The 14,708-nt window shown below is 36.7% G+C and overlaps 1 protein-coding gene across 1 annotated transcript in view; it reads right to left on the reverse strand.

The window, feature by feature from the left end:
• AHI1 (Abelson helper integration site 1) overlaps positions 1-14,708 on the reverse strand; it is a gene marked incomplete at its 3' end in the record, with an annotated part of 214,518 nt that overhangs the window by 122,087 nt on the left and 77,723 nt on the right. Inside the window, 1 exon segment of the mRNA XM_079716741.1 lies at positions 2,453-2,570. Coding sequence (XP_079572867.1) covers positions 2,453-2,570 — 118 coding nt within the window.

The following is a 14,708-nucleotide window of genomic DNA, read 5'->3' on the forward strand; positions in this document are numbered from 1 at the left end:
TACATTGTTTCCATAGTCCTTCATTTCAGATTCTAATAGATTAGTTGTACAGTCAAGAACACTTAACTATTTTTCCCTTTTTAAAACTGGTTTGAATATTGAATAGACTCACAGAATTTTTAAGACAGAAACTCACCAAATCCAGAGCCCTCATTTACCTGCAGGGATGAGAAAACTGAGGCCTGAAGAAATTACTAAAGATTCTATAGTCATTCAGAAGTGAAGTCAGGTGTAGAAACTAGTTCACCTGTTTCCTACTGCAGGATTTTTTTCCACAAAGATTGGCTTCTTAATAAATAAGATGGATTTGGCCATTTTGCAAAGGACTACATAGTCTGCTTTTATAACTTTTCTATACAGCAATATCTCAATAAATTTTATAGGAAGGATATGCCTTAAAATGAGGTCAAGCATATTAATAACTAAAAATCAAGCAAAGCATTCTTACCATGTATTACATGGCTTAGTGGTAATGCTCCTGGGATAGTGCACACACCAAGGGACATGCATGATTTAAAAGGCCCACTCAAGGCCTATATGGCCATGGAAAGCTGAAGGTAAATGGAGCCAATCCTACGTATAATTGTGAAGTTTGCAAGACTTGCCTTTATCATATTGGGCTTTCCTTTTATTCTTTATCTTTAGTCTTTATCTGTCACAGTGGTAATCTCGCTTCCATTTCAAAGGCCTTCCTATCTATCCTCTCTGCTCTTTCCATTTACAGAAAAACAATTTTATATCCATTATCTACACCTTGTTGGTTGATAAACTTAAGACACTACTTGAATGAACTTTAATCAATCTGGTAAATCAATCAGACATTTATGTTCTATCCCCTTAATCCTGAAATGTGGAAGGAAAGATTTGTTCCTGGAAGAATTTTAGACCTCAGCAGAAAGATAGGGATCAAGTGGTGGAGACAGGTTCCCTCCCTCCTAGTCATCGGTCTGAAGGCAAACCAAGTATCGAGTTAGGGTGCAGAGAATGTGTCTACAGGAGCAGCCACGGTGGGCCCCCCACTGTACACAAGAACAAACAAAGCTATTGCTCTAACTTCTAGCGGTATCTGCAACACTAGAAATCTAAAATTTCTAAGGTTTGGGATAATTGTTAATTATTTTAGTGATTTAAAATTAGAACTCAAAGTATTTTCAAAGCTAATGTACACACTCACCCTGTTTACAATATAAGTATGTTACACTCATATAGTATCTTATGCTTATAGAGTGCTTTCATACATGCTTTGTGATTTGAACTTCAACAATATATAATGCAAACATCATTTCTAGTTTTAAAATGAAGATTCTAACATTTGCAGGTAATAAGGATAATAAAAGGCACAGCCAGACTGAACATAAGAGTTCCTGAACCAAGTATTTTCCCACTGTAATACGTAACTCAGTGATATTAAAGTGTAGCAATATTAAAATAACTTGCATATGTAAACTCCAAATACCTTCAAAGTAGAAAAGTAATATTGTTCCTAAATTTCTAAATAAAGTATGTTGATCTTTTCAAGCTCAAGTTTCTTCCTCTTCTTATAACTCTCTGTCAAAGACAACTGTTTTGTTATTCTGAGCTGTCTCATCTTTCTAAAAGACTTCAATAGCAGAAAAAATACCATAAAAAACCTAAAGCTAATGAATAGAAATAGTCATCTTTCAATACCAAAAATACACATTTCTCACCTAGATGCTTTTTCTTCGATATCCTCTGAAAACCTTATACAAATTAATTTAAAACATTAGCCTAAAAATTTGCAATTGTATAGTTCATTTCAACTCTGTGATTGATATACATTTTAATAACTAGCTTCTTTGCATATTTTCTTAATTTTCTAATTTTGAAGAAACACGATAGTACTGGCAGGATGTATTCTGTTTCTGCCAAAATGCATTTTATCTGGGCTTTCCTTGAAATGAATTACAAAATGTGATTATCCATAAACTATGGTTCCTTTACCCCAGGGAAATTGAATCAGATTTCATATTATACATGTTTAAAACTCACACGTTTTGCTACCTTTAAGTTATTATCTGCTCAATAGAATAGAGGTTGGGAGTGTCTACTATTAAAGTTACCAAATTCTGCTTTGTGACTGCCTGGAGGGGTGGGATAGGGAGGGTGGGAGGGAGGGAGACGCAAGAGGGAAGGGATATGGGAACAGATGTATATGTATAACTGATTCACTTTGTTATAAAGCAGAAACTAACACACCATTGTGAAGCAATTATACTCCAATAAAGTTGTAAAAAAATAATAATAAAGTTACCAAATTCAAATTTGCTTTTGAAATAATTTAGAAAGAAAAAATGCTGGAATATAATTCATCATGTGTGAAAACTGACCATTACAATGCTACGAGATAGATTTCTGAAGTGAAATAAATGATATCCATTAAAAAATAGAATCTGAACATTGAAAGAACAGTTAAAGCAAGAAAGGGGCTCACCAGTTTGAGTGAAACCAAATTGACGCAGAATCTGATGAGCGTCCAGCATGTTTGATTGTTTTGACTTCGACTGTTGTGCGGAGGCTGATACTGAAGTAAATGAGAGATTTTTGTTAACCTGTAATAGGAAAGGCAAATCAGAAACGAAAGCGTAATTTCCTGGGTTACTGATGCAAAAACTGGATGAGAAATAGTTCCTTACAATGCAAACCAGGACACGTGTTGAAAGGAGTGGCAATGATTTATACGCTTAGTTTTTAAGAGTTTACAAAACTTTAAAGTTTTTACAGAATAGCTTTTATCAAAGAAGGAATACAGTGGTAGTGAAAGTGTAACTATATTAAAGTCAATCTGCCTTACTTTGAAAACACATTTGCTTATCATGGAATTGACTTTATTAGTAACTCAGAGTGGTCTTAAAAGTTATGGCAAAAAAAAAATGTGAAAAATAAAACTGACTCCTTGACTGCTTTCAATTAAGAAAAGGTTAAAATGTTTCACACCCACATTTCTTTAGCATTTTTGAAATAGCAGGTACTTCCTTTTCAGAGACTGCACAGAAAACACCTGTAATATTCATGTTTATATACATCATGGTGACATAGATAACACAGCTGCAACCTAACTTGCCAAGTGAAATAGTTTCCACTGCATCAAAAAATCTCATTCTTAAGACAATGTCAAAGAACAACTAAAATAATGAACAAGCAAAATTTCTGCAAGTAAACACAATGTTTTACAACACAAAAATCCTACTATAGTTGTCTGAGTACAATGCTTTCACAGAAATGAAATGCATAACAAGTGCAACATTATAACTACAGCTACTGTAGAAAAATACATGTCACAAAAAAGTTTTAAATGTTTAGTAAATTAATAAATTCACTTTGTAACTCAAACAATTTCAGCAGTGATCTAGTCACTCATTATTAATAAACCATTCATTTATCTTATTCTTTTTATCATTTTCAAAAAGCACGATAAAATGTGATCTAATTTTGAAAAAATTTGAAACAGTTTCAAAAGTAATCTGTGAATTAACTGTTAAATGATAGTTTATGGTATGTAAATATTAGTAGATGAAAATAGCTCCTTTCTCTTTTTTTGCAATAATCAAAACTACACAGAGGACTTCTACTGTACTAGTATTTAAAAATTCCCTTTTGGTGTTCTGTATACAATAGTACTGGGTTGTGGTTACATACCCTTTATCTGACTCATTATTTACATAATGTTTGTAAATACTTCCCTTCTTTCAAACAGTGATAGTAAATGGTATATCTTAGATTAAGTTTTTCTCTTGAAGGAAAGATAATTTGGTGAAAAAGTCAATTAAGACCAGATGATAATATAGTTCTAAGGTTCCTAAACTGTTGTGGTATCATCTTATAAAAAAATAAAAATATTTTTCAAAGTAGTTAGATGGGGTCAAATACTACATCAATACTAAGAAAAATTATCCAGCTAGAAAAATTCTGTAAGGAGCCATTATTAAACACTGACCAAAATTAAAGTTGACTATATTGATACAACAGCTAAAGTAACAATGCAATCACCTAACATCATCGAACTTCATTTTCCATCTTTAAATGAGATAATAAAAATAGTACGTATGCTTCAAAGGAAATGTGCCTGAAGAGCAGTAACAATGAACTGGTATTATAAAGTGCTATTCACATAGGCTAACCATAAGGCACTAAATAACATATTAAATATGAAATAGATTAAACAAAGTACGTTGGTAAAGGGAACCTAAAGTGCTATACAAATAAAGTGCTATATAAATATTAGTTATCATTAAAATCACTACAAGTAAGGGTAATTAAAAATACGTAATGCAGTAAGAAGATGCAGTAAATTTTTCAGAATGCTATGCTTTTAAATGGAAGTACTCTATACAAAATGACATATTTATCACTTAACTATTTAATCCACTTCTCTTTTTAGAATCATTTTTCAGTTTTACTTCTGTGTTCTTAAAATTTTTTATCCTATGTGTCAAACAAAGCATTTTGAAATCTGGTGCAAAAGAACAGGTGTATGCTGGACACCACACACACACACACACACACACACACACACACCACACATACACACACAATCTGCCTTAATTTACTTGTGTTAAAACAAAAATGGATACCAAGAAAGCTAGAAGAGGATACTTAAATGCCTCCACTCAAACAGAAAGACTTGTCACTCTTTTTAAGTAAAATGCTGTTAAAAAAAACCCAACTATAATCTACTATCACATGTTTTTCCTAAGCATTTTTATAATTTGCTCTTTCTGGACACATTTCTTAGAGACTATTTCGAATGTCCATGAAGGGATAAGTGGCAACCTAACAGAGCAGATAAGTCAGTTTCTAAGGCTGGGGTAATTGTTAATTATTATAGTGATTTGAAATTAGAACTCCAAGTATTTTCATAGCTAGCTTACACATATTCACTACTTCATTTAAAGGAAGAAAAATAATAACAACCATTAAATACAGTGAAGCAATATCTATTTTTGAAATGTATGCTGTGGAAAAGAATTGCTTAATAATTTTACAACAACAGAAAGGTTGGCTAAGATAGTCTACCCTACAACAATCTATCCCCTTTTTACAACACACTTTTCTGCTTGCTTCATGCAAAAACCACAGTCGGCCAAAGTCAGTTTAATACCTCCATACTGTGTAAAAAGAAAAGCATAAAAATTTAATGAAATTCATAATAGAGAAAAAGAAAAAAAAAAAACACCTAGAACTGCCAAGTTAATCACAAAACTGTTTTGCCTACTCTTTCTGGGTATAAACAGTTTTGTGTAAAATATGCAAATACTAATTCTCTAGGAGGGGGTTAATTTTCATGTTAAAAAAGTCATTGCTCTAACCTAAAATTGAATGCACAAAACTAAACAGGCCAGCAATAGTTTACCTTTTAGCGACTAAATTGTAAAACCACTGGGAGATATATAACACTGATTTCCGTATACACTTACAAGTCTAATCATTTCAGCTGACTTTATATGCTATATTCACCTGAAGAACTGTTTTTAACGTTTCAACTTGTGAAGACACTCCAAATGGTTTTAAATGATAACAGAAAAGATATTAATACTGTCTATATGCTTATGTTAACAAATTTGTCCCACGTCCTCCAGACAACTGTCTAGTTTTTGAATTAAATTTGAACAACGCAGATAATACTTTAATTTGAAGACAGTTCAAAAACCTAGGCAGTACGTAGGAAATGTTTTGTTGCAAGTTATATGTGTGTTGTAAAAATTAAAATCCCAATATTACAAAACAAGTTAAACAGAAAACTTGAGCCAAAGTGAGATTCAAGTTATCTAAAGTAGGTCTCTTAATATCTCATAATATAAGTTTTAAAAGCAGCTTACATTTCTGTGATATCTACGTTAGTAAAACCTAAGAAATGAGTTGGCTATGGTGTCATAAAGAGAAATACAACATGATCTCTAGGCCCCAGATATTTTCCTTGCAAATTGGGACAGTGAAGTGAGGGATTAGAAAGAAACACTGTTAATTAAAGAGAAATTTTTACAGTGAGGTAACGTGCTAGAAAATCTCCCCCAAATCAGCTCACCAATGCTGTATTAACTAAACTAGAATTCTAATTGGGATCAGTCATAACAAAGTTTTACTTTGTAATATTTAATCAAGATTTTTTGAGCCCTTGATACATATACCAAGGACTGGTGGTTCAAAGATTACTGATATATTCCTCTGTGAGAAGCTCAAAATTAAGATCTAGTCCTGGTTCAGACCACTTATCCAGTAGTAATATGCCTTAGGGAAAGCCAATTTACCTCGATGCATCTTGCAGTAGCAAACCTTTACCTCCTTTCTCTCTTAGTGTATTTCCTGACTCCAGAGAGAAAATTTGGTGCTGGACCCCCCGAAATCCTCACTTCTAAGAACATACCTCTTGCACCTACCTTTCTGTTTCTCCTAATGTCAGAGAAAGAGGTACCCTTCCATTCAAGATTAATCCCTCCAGCTGTCCCCTTGGGGATATCCTTAAAACTCTTCCAAATTCTACTTCCAAATTCTCTACTGGCTGTTTGTCTAAAGGCTATAAGCATAAATCTTTCTACTTTAGTACAAAAATAGAAAATGTTCATTGCAGCTCTATTTACAATAGCCCAGAGATGGAAACAACCTAAGTGTTCCTCATCGGATGAATGGATAAAGAAGATGTGGCACATATATACAATGGAATATTACTCAGCCATAAAAAGAAATGAAATTGAGCTATTTGTAATGAGGTGGATAGACCTAGAGTCTGTCATACAGAGTGAAGTAAGTCAGAAAGAGAAAGACAAATACCGTATGCTAACACATATATATGGAATTTAAGAAAAAAAAAATGTCATGAAGGACCTAGGGGTAAAACAGGAATAAAGACACAGACCTACTAGAGAATGGACTTGAGGATATGGGGAGGGGAAAGGGTAAGCTGTGACAAAGCGAGAGAGTGGCATGGACATATATACACTACCAAATGTAAAACAGATAGCTAGTGGGAAGCAGTCGCATAGCACAGGGAGATCAGCTCGGTGCTTTGTGACCACCTGGAGGGGTGGGATAGGGAGGGTGGGAGGGAGGGAGACGCAAGAGGGAAGGGATATGGGAACAGATGTATATGTGTAACTGATTCACTTTGTTATAAAGCAGAAACTAACACACCATTGTGAAGCAATTATACTCCAATAAAGTTGTAAAAAAATAATAATAATAAATAAAAAGAAAACAAATTCTCACTGTGATTCCATAATTTCCTTATGCTTCACTGAAAGTTAAATTTCTTGAAAAATAGCACATAACTGCTATCCATATACCTCAACCATTCACTTTCAAGCAGCTACAACAAAGCTTTTATCCATCAGAACACTAAAACCAAAGTTAAAGTCATCGTGGACTTCAAATGATCAAATTTAGCAGATTCATTTAGGCCTCTGAGATAGCTGACATTGTCAGTAACTCTCCTGTTTCTGGGAAACCATTTTTCTGTTGGTGATCCTGCCACTGCCTATCAGTGTTGTTTGCTAGACCCACTGGGCCCTCTTATTCCCTCACAACACACGGTAATCCCGGGCAGTAATGTTTGTTTTCACTGCTTCATCTACCTTTTATGCTGATGATTCTTCAATATATTGGGTTGGCCAAAAAGTTCGTTCGGGGTTTTCCACAAGATCTTTTGCAAAAACGCGAACTTTTGGCCAACCCAATAAAACTCTTCTGATTGGTAAGTTCAAAACCAAACTAACCTTTCCCCTGCTGTTCACTTCCTCAGGGAAAGATATCACCATCCCCCCAGCTGCCCCAGCCAGACAGATGGGCATCACCTTGGACTGCTTCCTCATGCTTCACACAGAGTCACTCATTAAGTCAATCGGGTGCTCTGGCATCTGACCCCACTCCTCCTCCACAGTTAGTGTTACTGCTGCAATAGTCTCCTGATTTGTTTTTGTATCTCTTGTCTATTCTCTAATTCTTCTTCTATACTGCTACCAGGATGATTTTTCTAAAATGCTAATTTTATTGAGCAACACTTCTGTTTAAAACCCATCATCAACTGTTCCACTGGATAAAATCCATACTTTTTAGTATGGCATACAAAGTTTTCTATATTATAACAACTACCTAGCTTTCCCACCTTACTGCTCCATCTTCTATGTTCCAGCTACAACAAATTGCATACAGCTTCCCAGACATGCCAGGTTGTTGCATGTCTCTGTGACTTAGTTCATGCTGTTCCTGTTTCCTGGAATGGGCTTCCTTCCTGGCTCCATCTTTCTTGTGGATACCAACTCCTTCTCCAAGCTTTCGCTCAAGTATTATATCATGTACGAAAAGCCTTTCAGACTCTCCCAATAGAACTTACCTCCCCCTCCTTTGTCTCTCCACTATCCCCACATCTTCTAGTACTATGGCACTGGTAACACTTTAGTACGATTACTTATACTGTTAGTTATCATCCATCAGACTGTAATCTTCTTGAGGGTAAGGAACAGGTTTCGTCTACCTTTCTTTAGTAAGTGGCTGGTATAGCACTAATAAGAACTACACAGAAGTCAAATGCATTAATACATATGAAAACAGTGCATGTTTTAAAACCTTACCCAAAATTAAGGTGGTATTTGTATTTAAGACTTCTCAAATATAATTTTTTTTTTTTTTTTTTTCAGTACGTGGGCCTCTCACTGTTGTGGCCTCTCCCGTTGCGGAGCACAGCTCACGGGCCCAGCCGCTGTGCGGCATGTGGGATCTTCCCGGACCGGGGCACGAACCCGTGTCCCCTGCATTGGCAGGCGGACTCTCAACCACTGCGCCACCAGGGAAGCCCGTAAGTAACTTTTTGATGGTAAGAATTACAGAATAATGGGCTTAAAAGTAAGAAACTCATTAATTTACATGGTTTAATACTCCTATTTAACTCTAGAAACAGGAGTGTGAAATAATAGAAAAGAATATATACATATAGGTCTCTGCCCCTGGTTCCTGGCACAGAGCTCCTGAAACCCTTGTGGTTTCCTAAGTGGTAAGAGCACTGGGAGCATCTCTTGTCCTCGTATTTTATCTTTGACTCTGGTTCCTGAAGCTGAGCTCCAAAATCTCTTGGAATTTCCTAGGTGATAGGAATGTCTTTTGTTCTAGGGAAGGGACTCTTGGTGGGCTTCTAGATTGGAGATGAAGAAATGATGAGAAGCTTAGAATTTTCAGGCCCACTCTCCATTTTCCAGGGAGGAGAGAGGGGCTGGAAATGGAGTTAATAACTGACCATGCCTACCTGAAGTCACCGTAAAAATCCCGATGATATGGGGTTCGCAGAGCTTCCAGGATGATGAGCACAGGGACGTGCTGGGAGAATGTCACACCCAGAGGAGGGCAAGGAAGGTCCACGCCCCCTCCCACATGCCTTGCTCTATGCATTTCTTCCACCTGCACGTCCATCCTTTATCATATCATTTTATAACAACCTGATAGGTAACAAGTAAACTGTTTTCTTGAGTCCTGTGAGCTGCTTCAGCAAATCAATCAAACCCAAGGAGCGGGGTGGGTGCAATCTCGATGTCTAGTTGATTGGTCAGAAGCACAAGTAACCTGGACTCGCAACTGGTGCCTGAAGGGGGGTGAGGGGGAAAGGCTTGTGCGACTGAGCCTTTGATTTGTAGGATCTGATGCTATATCTTCAGGTAGACAGTGTCAGCATTAAGTTGCAGTTCACCCAGCTGGTGTCTCAGAACTGCCTGATGAGGGAAACCCCGCCGCCTCTGGTGTCAGCAATGTCGGAGTGTGAGAGTGAGGGAGACAGGAGGAAAACTGGGTTTTCCTAAAACAAGGGTTCTTCCTGTTTTCTAAGATATCCAGTAACAAAAGTCCATAATTTCGTTTCGTGGCCTATTGTAGCCTGTACCACTCCTACAGCCAAGCCAGTCTTCCAAATACTGTCAAAATACTTTTTTTAAAAGGAGTTTTAAAAATTTATTTTCATTGGAGTCTCTATTTTTTTTTAAACTTTTTATTTTTCAGTGAATAATATGTTCCAAGATAGTTTAAACTATACTACAGATCATTACTTCACCTTTACGGCATTCCTGAATAAACTTTAGCTTGGTTACATTTATATTCATTTAGGGTAGATGATATCAATAATTGAAAAAAAAAAAAAAAGATAAAGTCCCCTGGCTCCCAGAAGCTTACAGAGGCGTGTGGAAATTCAGACGTGCAAAGATTAGAGGTGGAAGCAATACCATGTAAAATTTAAAAAGAAGGAAAGATGGAAGGGAGAGAGGGGAGGAGGGGGAGGGAGAGGGAAGAAAGAAAAGCGTTGTTCCTCCCTGAGGGAAGTCATAATTTAATTCTGGAAAAGACAGGCAAAATTTATTACAATTTAAGGCAGAATAAGCCCAATTATATAACATGCCAGGTATGAATAAATATGTCTGAGAACATGAGAAAAACAGACTAATTCCACTTGTGAGGAATCATACAAAGCTTAACGGAAATAGACTCATACCATTTCTGGTATGCTTCAGTCCACTCCTAAACAAAGGAAAGTGCAAGGAAATTTGTAAATTATAAATTTATGTGTAAATCGTCCAGGGCTACTGCAATTCAGAGCAATGTAACAGACGTCTAATACCAATTACTATCTCAGAAGTAATCAGATGAGAGAACTCTTTTACCTTCCCATCATCAAATCTGTATCTGAGCATCTACCCATACTTTCTACCTATTTGCCTATCAGAAAGGATGAAAACGCCCTTCTCTTAAGGCTAGTTTCTCCACTGGTATTCAGGATTACATCCCCTTTCACATTTTCTAGGACTTGAGTCCAGCAATTACCACCTCCACGGGACATTATCAACTTCTCCATCACCATTGAATTATTCCCATCAACAAATAAATATGCTTTAATATTGTCCATCTAATGTTCCCCTCCAGTTGCTGCTTCTCTGCTCCCCAGTTAAAATGTCTTAAAAGAATGGCCTACACACTCTCTGCTTTATATTCTCCCAATCTGTCTTCAACTCACTTCAATTGTGCTTTTGTCTCAGCCACTTACTGAAACAGCACTCATCTAGGTAACCAAAGGACACCACCGTGCCTACTTTCTGTCCTCATTTTACTCTTTCTCTCAGTAGCATGTGACTGTTTATCACTCCTCTTTCTTAAAATACTTCCTCTGGGATTTTCTGACATACCCTCTCCTGGACCAGGGCCTCAGGTATTTAGCTATAATCTCTCCCCAGGTGATCTTATCATATCTGACAGTTTAGAACAAAAAGGACTTTAGCCCTGACTTCTCCCCTGAGCTTAAGACTCATATATCCAATTGCTTACTTCTCAGCTATAGTCATATTGAAAACTCCACTCCAGTATTCCTCACCTCATTAAAAAGCACTGCTACCATCTACACAGCTGCTGAAAGCAGCAATATAGAAGTTATTTCTAATTTCTTTCTCTTACACCACATCTAATCCATCACCAAGTTTTGTTGAATCTACTTCCGAAATATATCCCAAATCTGTCCACTGCTTGCATTTCCATTATTACCATTGTTAAGCTAATTAATCTAGGGGACCATTAGACTGAGGTGGCACTAATGCCAGGGTAGCCTATGACCACAAAATCTAAGCCTGTAAATACTTCAAGGTTGCAAAATTGAAACCTAAGGACAACTAATCACAACAGCCAACTAGGCTTTAAACTATAGCCTATCAATAATTTCCTTGTTTTGCTTCTTCCTTTTCTCTATAGAAGTCTTTCCCCAGCTCCTGTTGGTGAAATGCTTCTAATGATTTCTGGCTAGGCCCTGCCCAATTCGAATCATTTTTTGCTCCAAAAAACCCTCTTAAAATGTTTAATATGCCTCAGTTTATCTTCTAATACCGTCCTAGTCCAGGCCACAATCTCCTCTTTCTTGAACTGAGACCCTTACTCTCCTTTTAAAATCTGTTCTCACATTCTCTCTAGCTTAACATCTTAATCACTTATTTCTCTAATTAAATCAACATCCTAAACTCCTTACAGAAGGACAGCAGAATATACCACCCCAAAATATGTCTCTTTGGCATAAGGATTACTTTGAGAAACTTCAGACACAGGAGTTCTGAAAACAGAGTGGAAGTTACCCTTTTGTAAGGGAAACATATAGGGTTGGCCAAAAAGTTCGTTCGGGGGACTTCCCTGGTGGCGCAGTGGTTAAGAATCCGTCTGCAATGCAGGGGACACCGGTTCGAGCCCTGGTCTGGGAAGACCCCCACATGCCACGGAGCAACTAAGCCCATGTGCCACAGCTACTGAGGCTGTGCTCTAGAGCCCACGAGCCACAACTACTGAGCCCGAATGCCACAACTACTAAAACCCGCACACCTAGAGCCCGTGCTCCGCAGGAAAAGAAGCCACTACAGAAGTCCACGTACCGCAACAAAGAGTAGCCCCCGCTCGACGCAACTAGAGAAAGCCTGTGCACAGCAACAAAGACCCAACGCAGCCAAAAATAAATACAGTTAGTTGTGCTAAAAAAAAAAAAAAAAAAAAAGGTTCACTGGCCTTTCTCAAAAAAAGAAAAGTCTGTTCGGGTTTTTCCTAAGATGTTATGGAAAAATCTGAACGAACTTTTTGACCAACCCAATACATTAGAAAGGGGATCGACTATACCAGGAAAAGAGCTATCATCAGGGACAACTTTTTCACCTGAGAGACTTATCTGCATGGCAGGGTAACCTTGTCTACTAACCAGTTCCTCCTCTCACCTTCCCTTGAATTGCATTCTGCCTCTGAAGCCCCAGATCTCTCCATCCCTTTTCTAGGCTCAGGATGGTATATAAGCCTCAGTTACCTGGCAGCCTTTGGAATATCTTAACTTCGTGGAGCTCATGTATGTATGTAATTAAAATTGTATCTTTTCTCCTGTTAATCTGTCTATGCCAATTTAATCCTTAGACCAGCCACAGAAACTAGAAGGGTGGAAGGTAAAGTTTTTCCTCCCCTACATTACCATGCTTGCAAGGCCCTTTAAAAGGCATGCCTGATCTCCTGATTTTCTCTCCAACTTGTCAGGAAACACTGTTCCTCCTTGCTCGCTCACTATCCCACTTAAGCTTAGTGGTGTTCTTTCTGCTCCTCCAGCATGCCAGTTTTATTCCTAGATGAGGACTTTTGCAGGACAGGACTAGCTCCTTGTCAAGTATTTCTCTCAGAGATGCCTTCCATGATCATCCTTTAGAGTATAACTTCCCCCACTCATTCTTTGTCCCAAGGGCTTATTTTATTTTCTTCACATCACTTCTTGCTGAAATCATCTTATTTCCTTTTTTGTTATTTGTCTCCCTACAATAGGATGTTCTTATTCACTGTTGTATTCTCCATGTGCGCACATGGTCTCTCTCTCTCTCACACACAGACGCACAGACGCACACACACTTGGTATGCATTCAATAAATATTTGTTTAAAGACTGTTAATGGAAAAAAAAGGAATAAATCTTCAACAATATAAAAATCTAGATGGGATTTAGGGAAGAAAAAACTTAGGTACCTGGTAAAAATTTATTATCCTGGACGTAACAGATGAGAAATGACATAAATATATTCCGCTTTTAAGAGTAAAGTCTTTTGACAATGGTAAAGACCATTCAATGGGGAAAGAATACTCTTTTCAATAAATGGTGCTGGGACAACTAGACAGCCATATGCAAATGGAATAAAATTAGACCTCTACATCACATCACATTAAAAAAAAATTAACTCAAAATAATCACAGACCTAAATATGAGTTAAAAATATAAAGATCCTAGAAAACAGAGAAGTAAATCTCTGGAACATTGGGTTAGGCAATGGTTTCTTATATATGACATCAAAAGCACAAGTGACAAAAGAAAAAAATAGATTAACTTAATTTCATAAAAATTAAAGCCTTTTGTTTTAAAGAATACCGTCAAGAAATTAAAAGGACAACCCACAAAATGGGATAAAACATTTGCAGATCATCTATGTGACAAGAGACTTGTATCCAGAATATATAAAGAACTCTTAAAGTGAACAATAAAAATAAATAATTCTTTTTTTAAAGAACAGGTAAAGGAGTTGAATAGACACTTCTCCAAGGAAGATATAAAAACGGCACAACAAAAATACTCAACACCTTTAGTCATTAAGAAAATGCAAGTCAAAATCACAATGAGATGCCACTTCCCACCCACTAGGATGGCTATAAAAAAAAGACAGAAAATAGCAAGTGTTGACAAGGATGAGGAGGAACTGGAACCATTGCTAGTGGGATTCTAAAATGGTGCAGCCACTTTGGAAAACAGTTTGGTAGTTTCCCAAAATGTTTTACATAGAGTTACCATATGACCCAACAATTCCACTCTTAGATATATACCCCAGAGAAATAAAAACATATGCCCACACAAAAAACTTGTACACACATGTTCATAGTAGCATTCTTCTTAATTGCTAAAAGGTATAAACAACACAAATGTCCGTAAACTGATGAATGGATAAACAAAATGCAATATATTTATACAATGGAATCTTATTTGACAATAAAAAGTAGTACTCATACATGCTACAAATGGAGGACCCATGAAAACATTATTCTAATCTACAGAAGCCAGTAACAAATGATCACATATTCTATGATTCCATTTATATAAAATGTCCAGAATAGGCAAATCTATAGAGACAGAGAGTATATTAGTGGTTAGCAGGAGTTTGAGTGGTGTGTGTGTGTGTGTGT

The sequence above is a fragment of the Hyperoodon ampullatus genome (genome assembly GCF_949752795.1).
Source record: "Hyperoodon ampullatus genome assembly, chromosome: 12".
Taxonomy (NCBI): Eukaryota; Metazoa; Chordata; class Mammalia; order Artiodactyla; family Ziphiidae; genus Hyperoodon; species Hyperoodon ampullatus.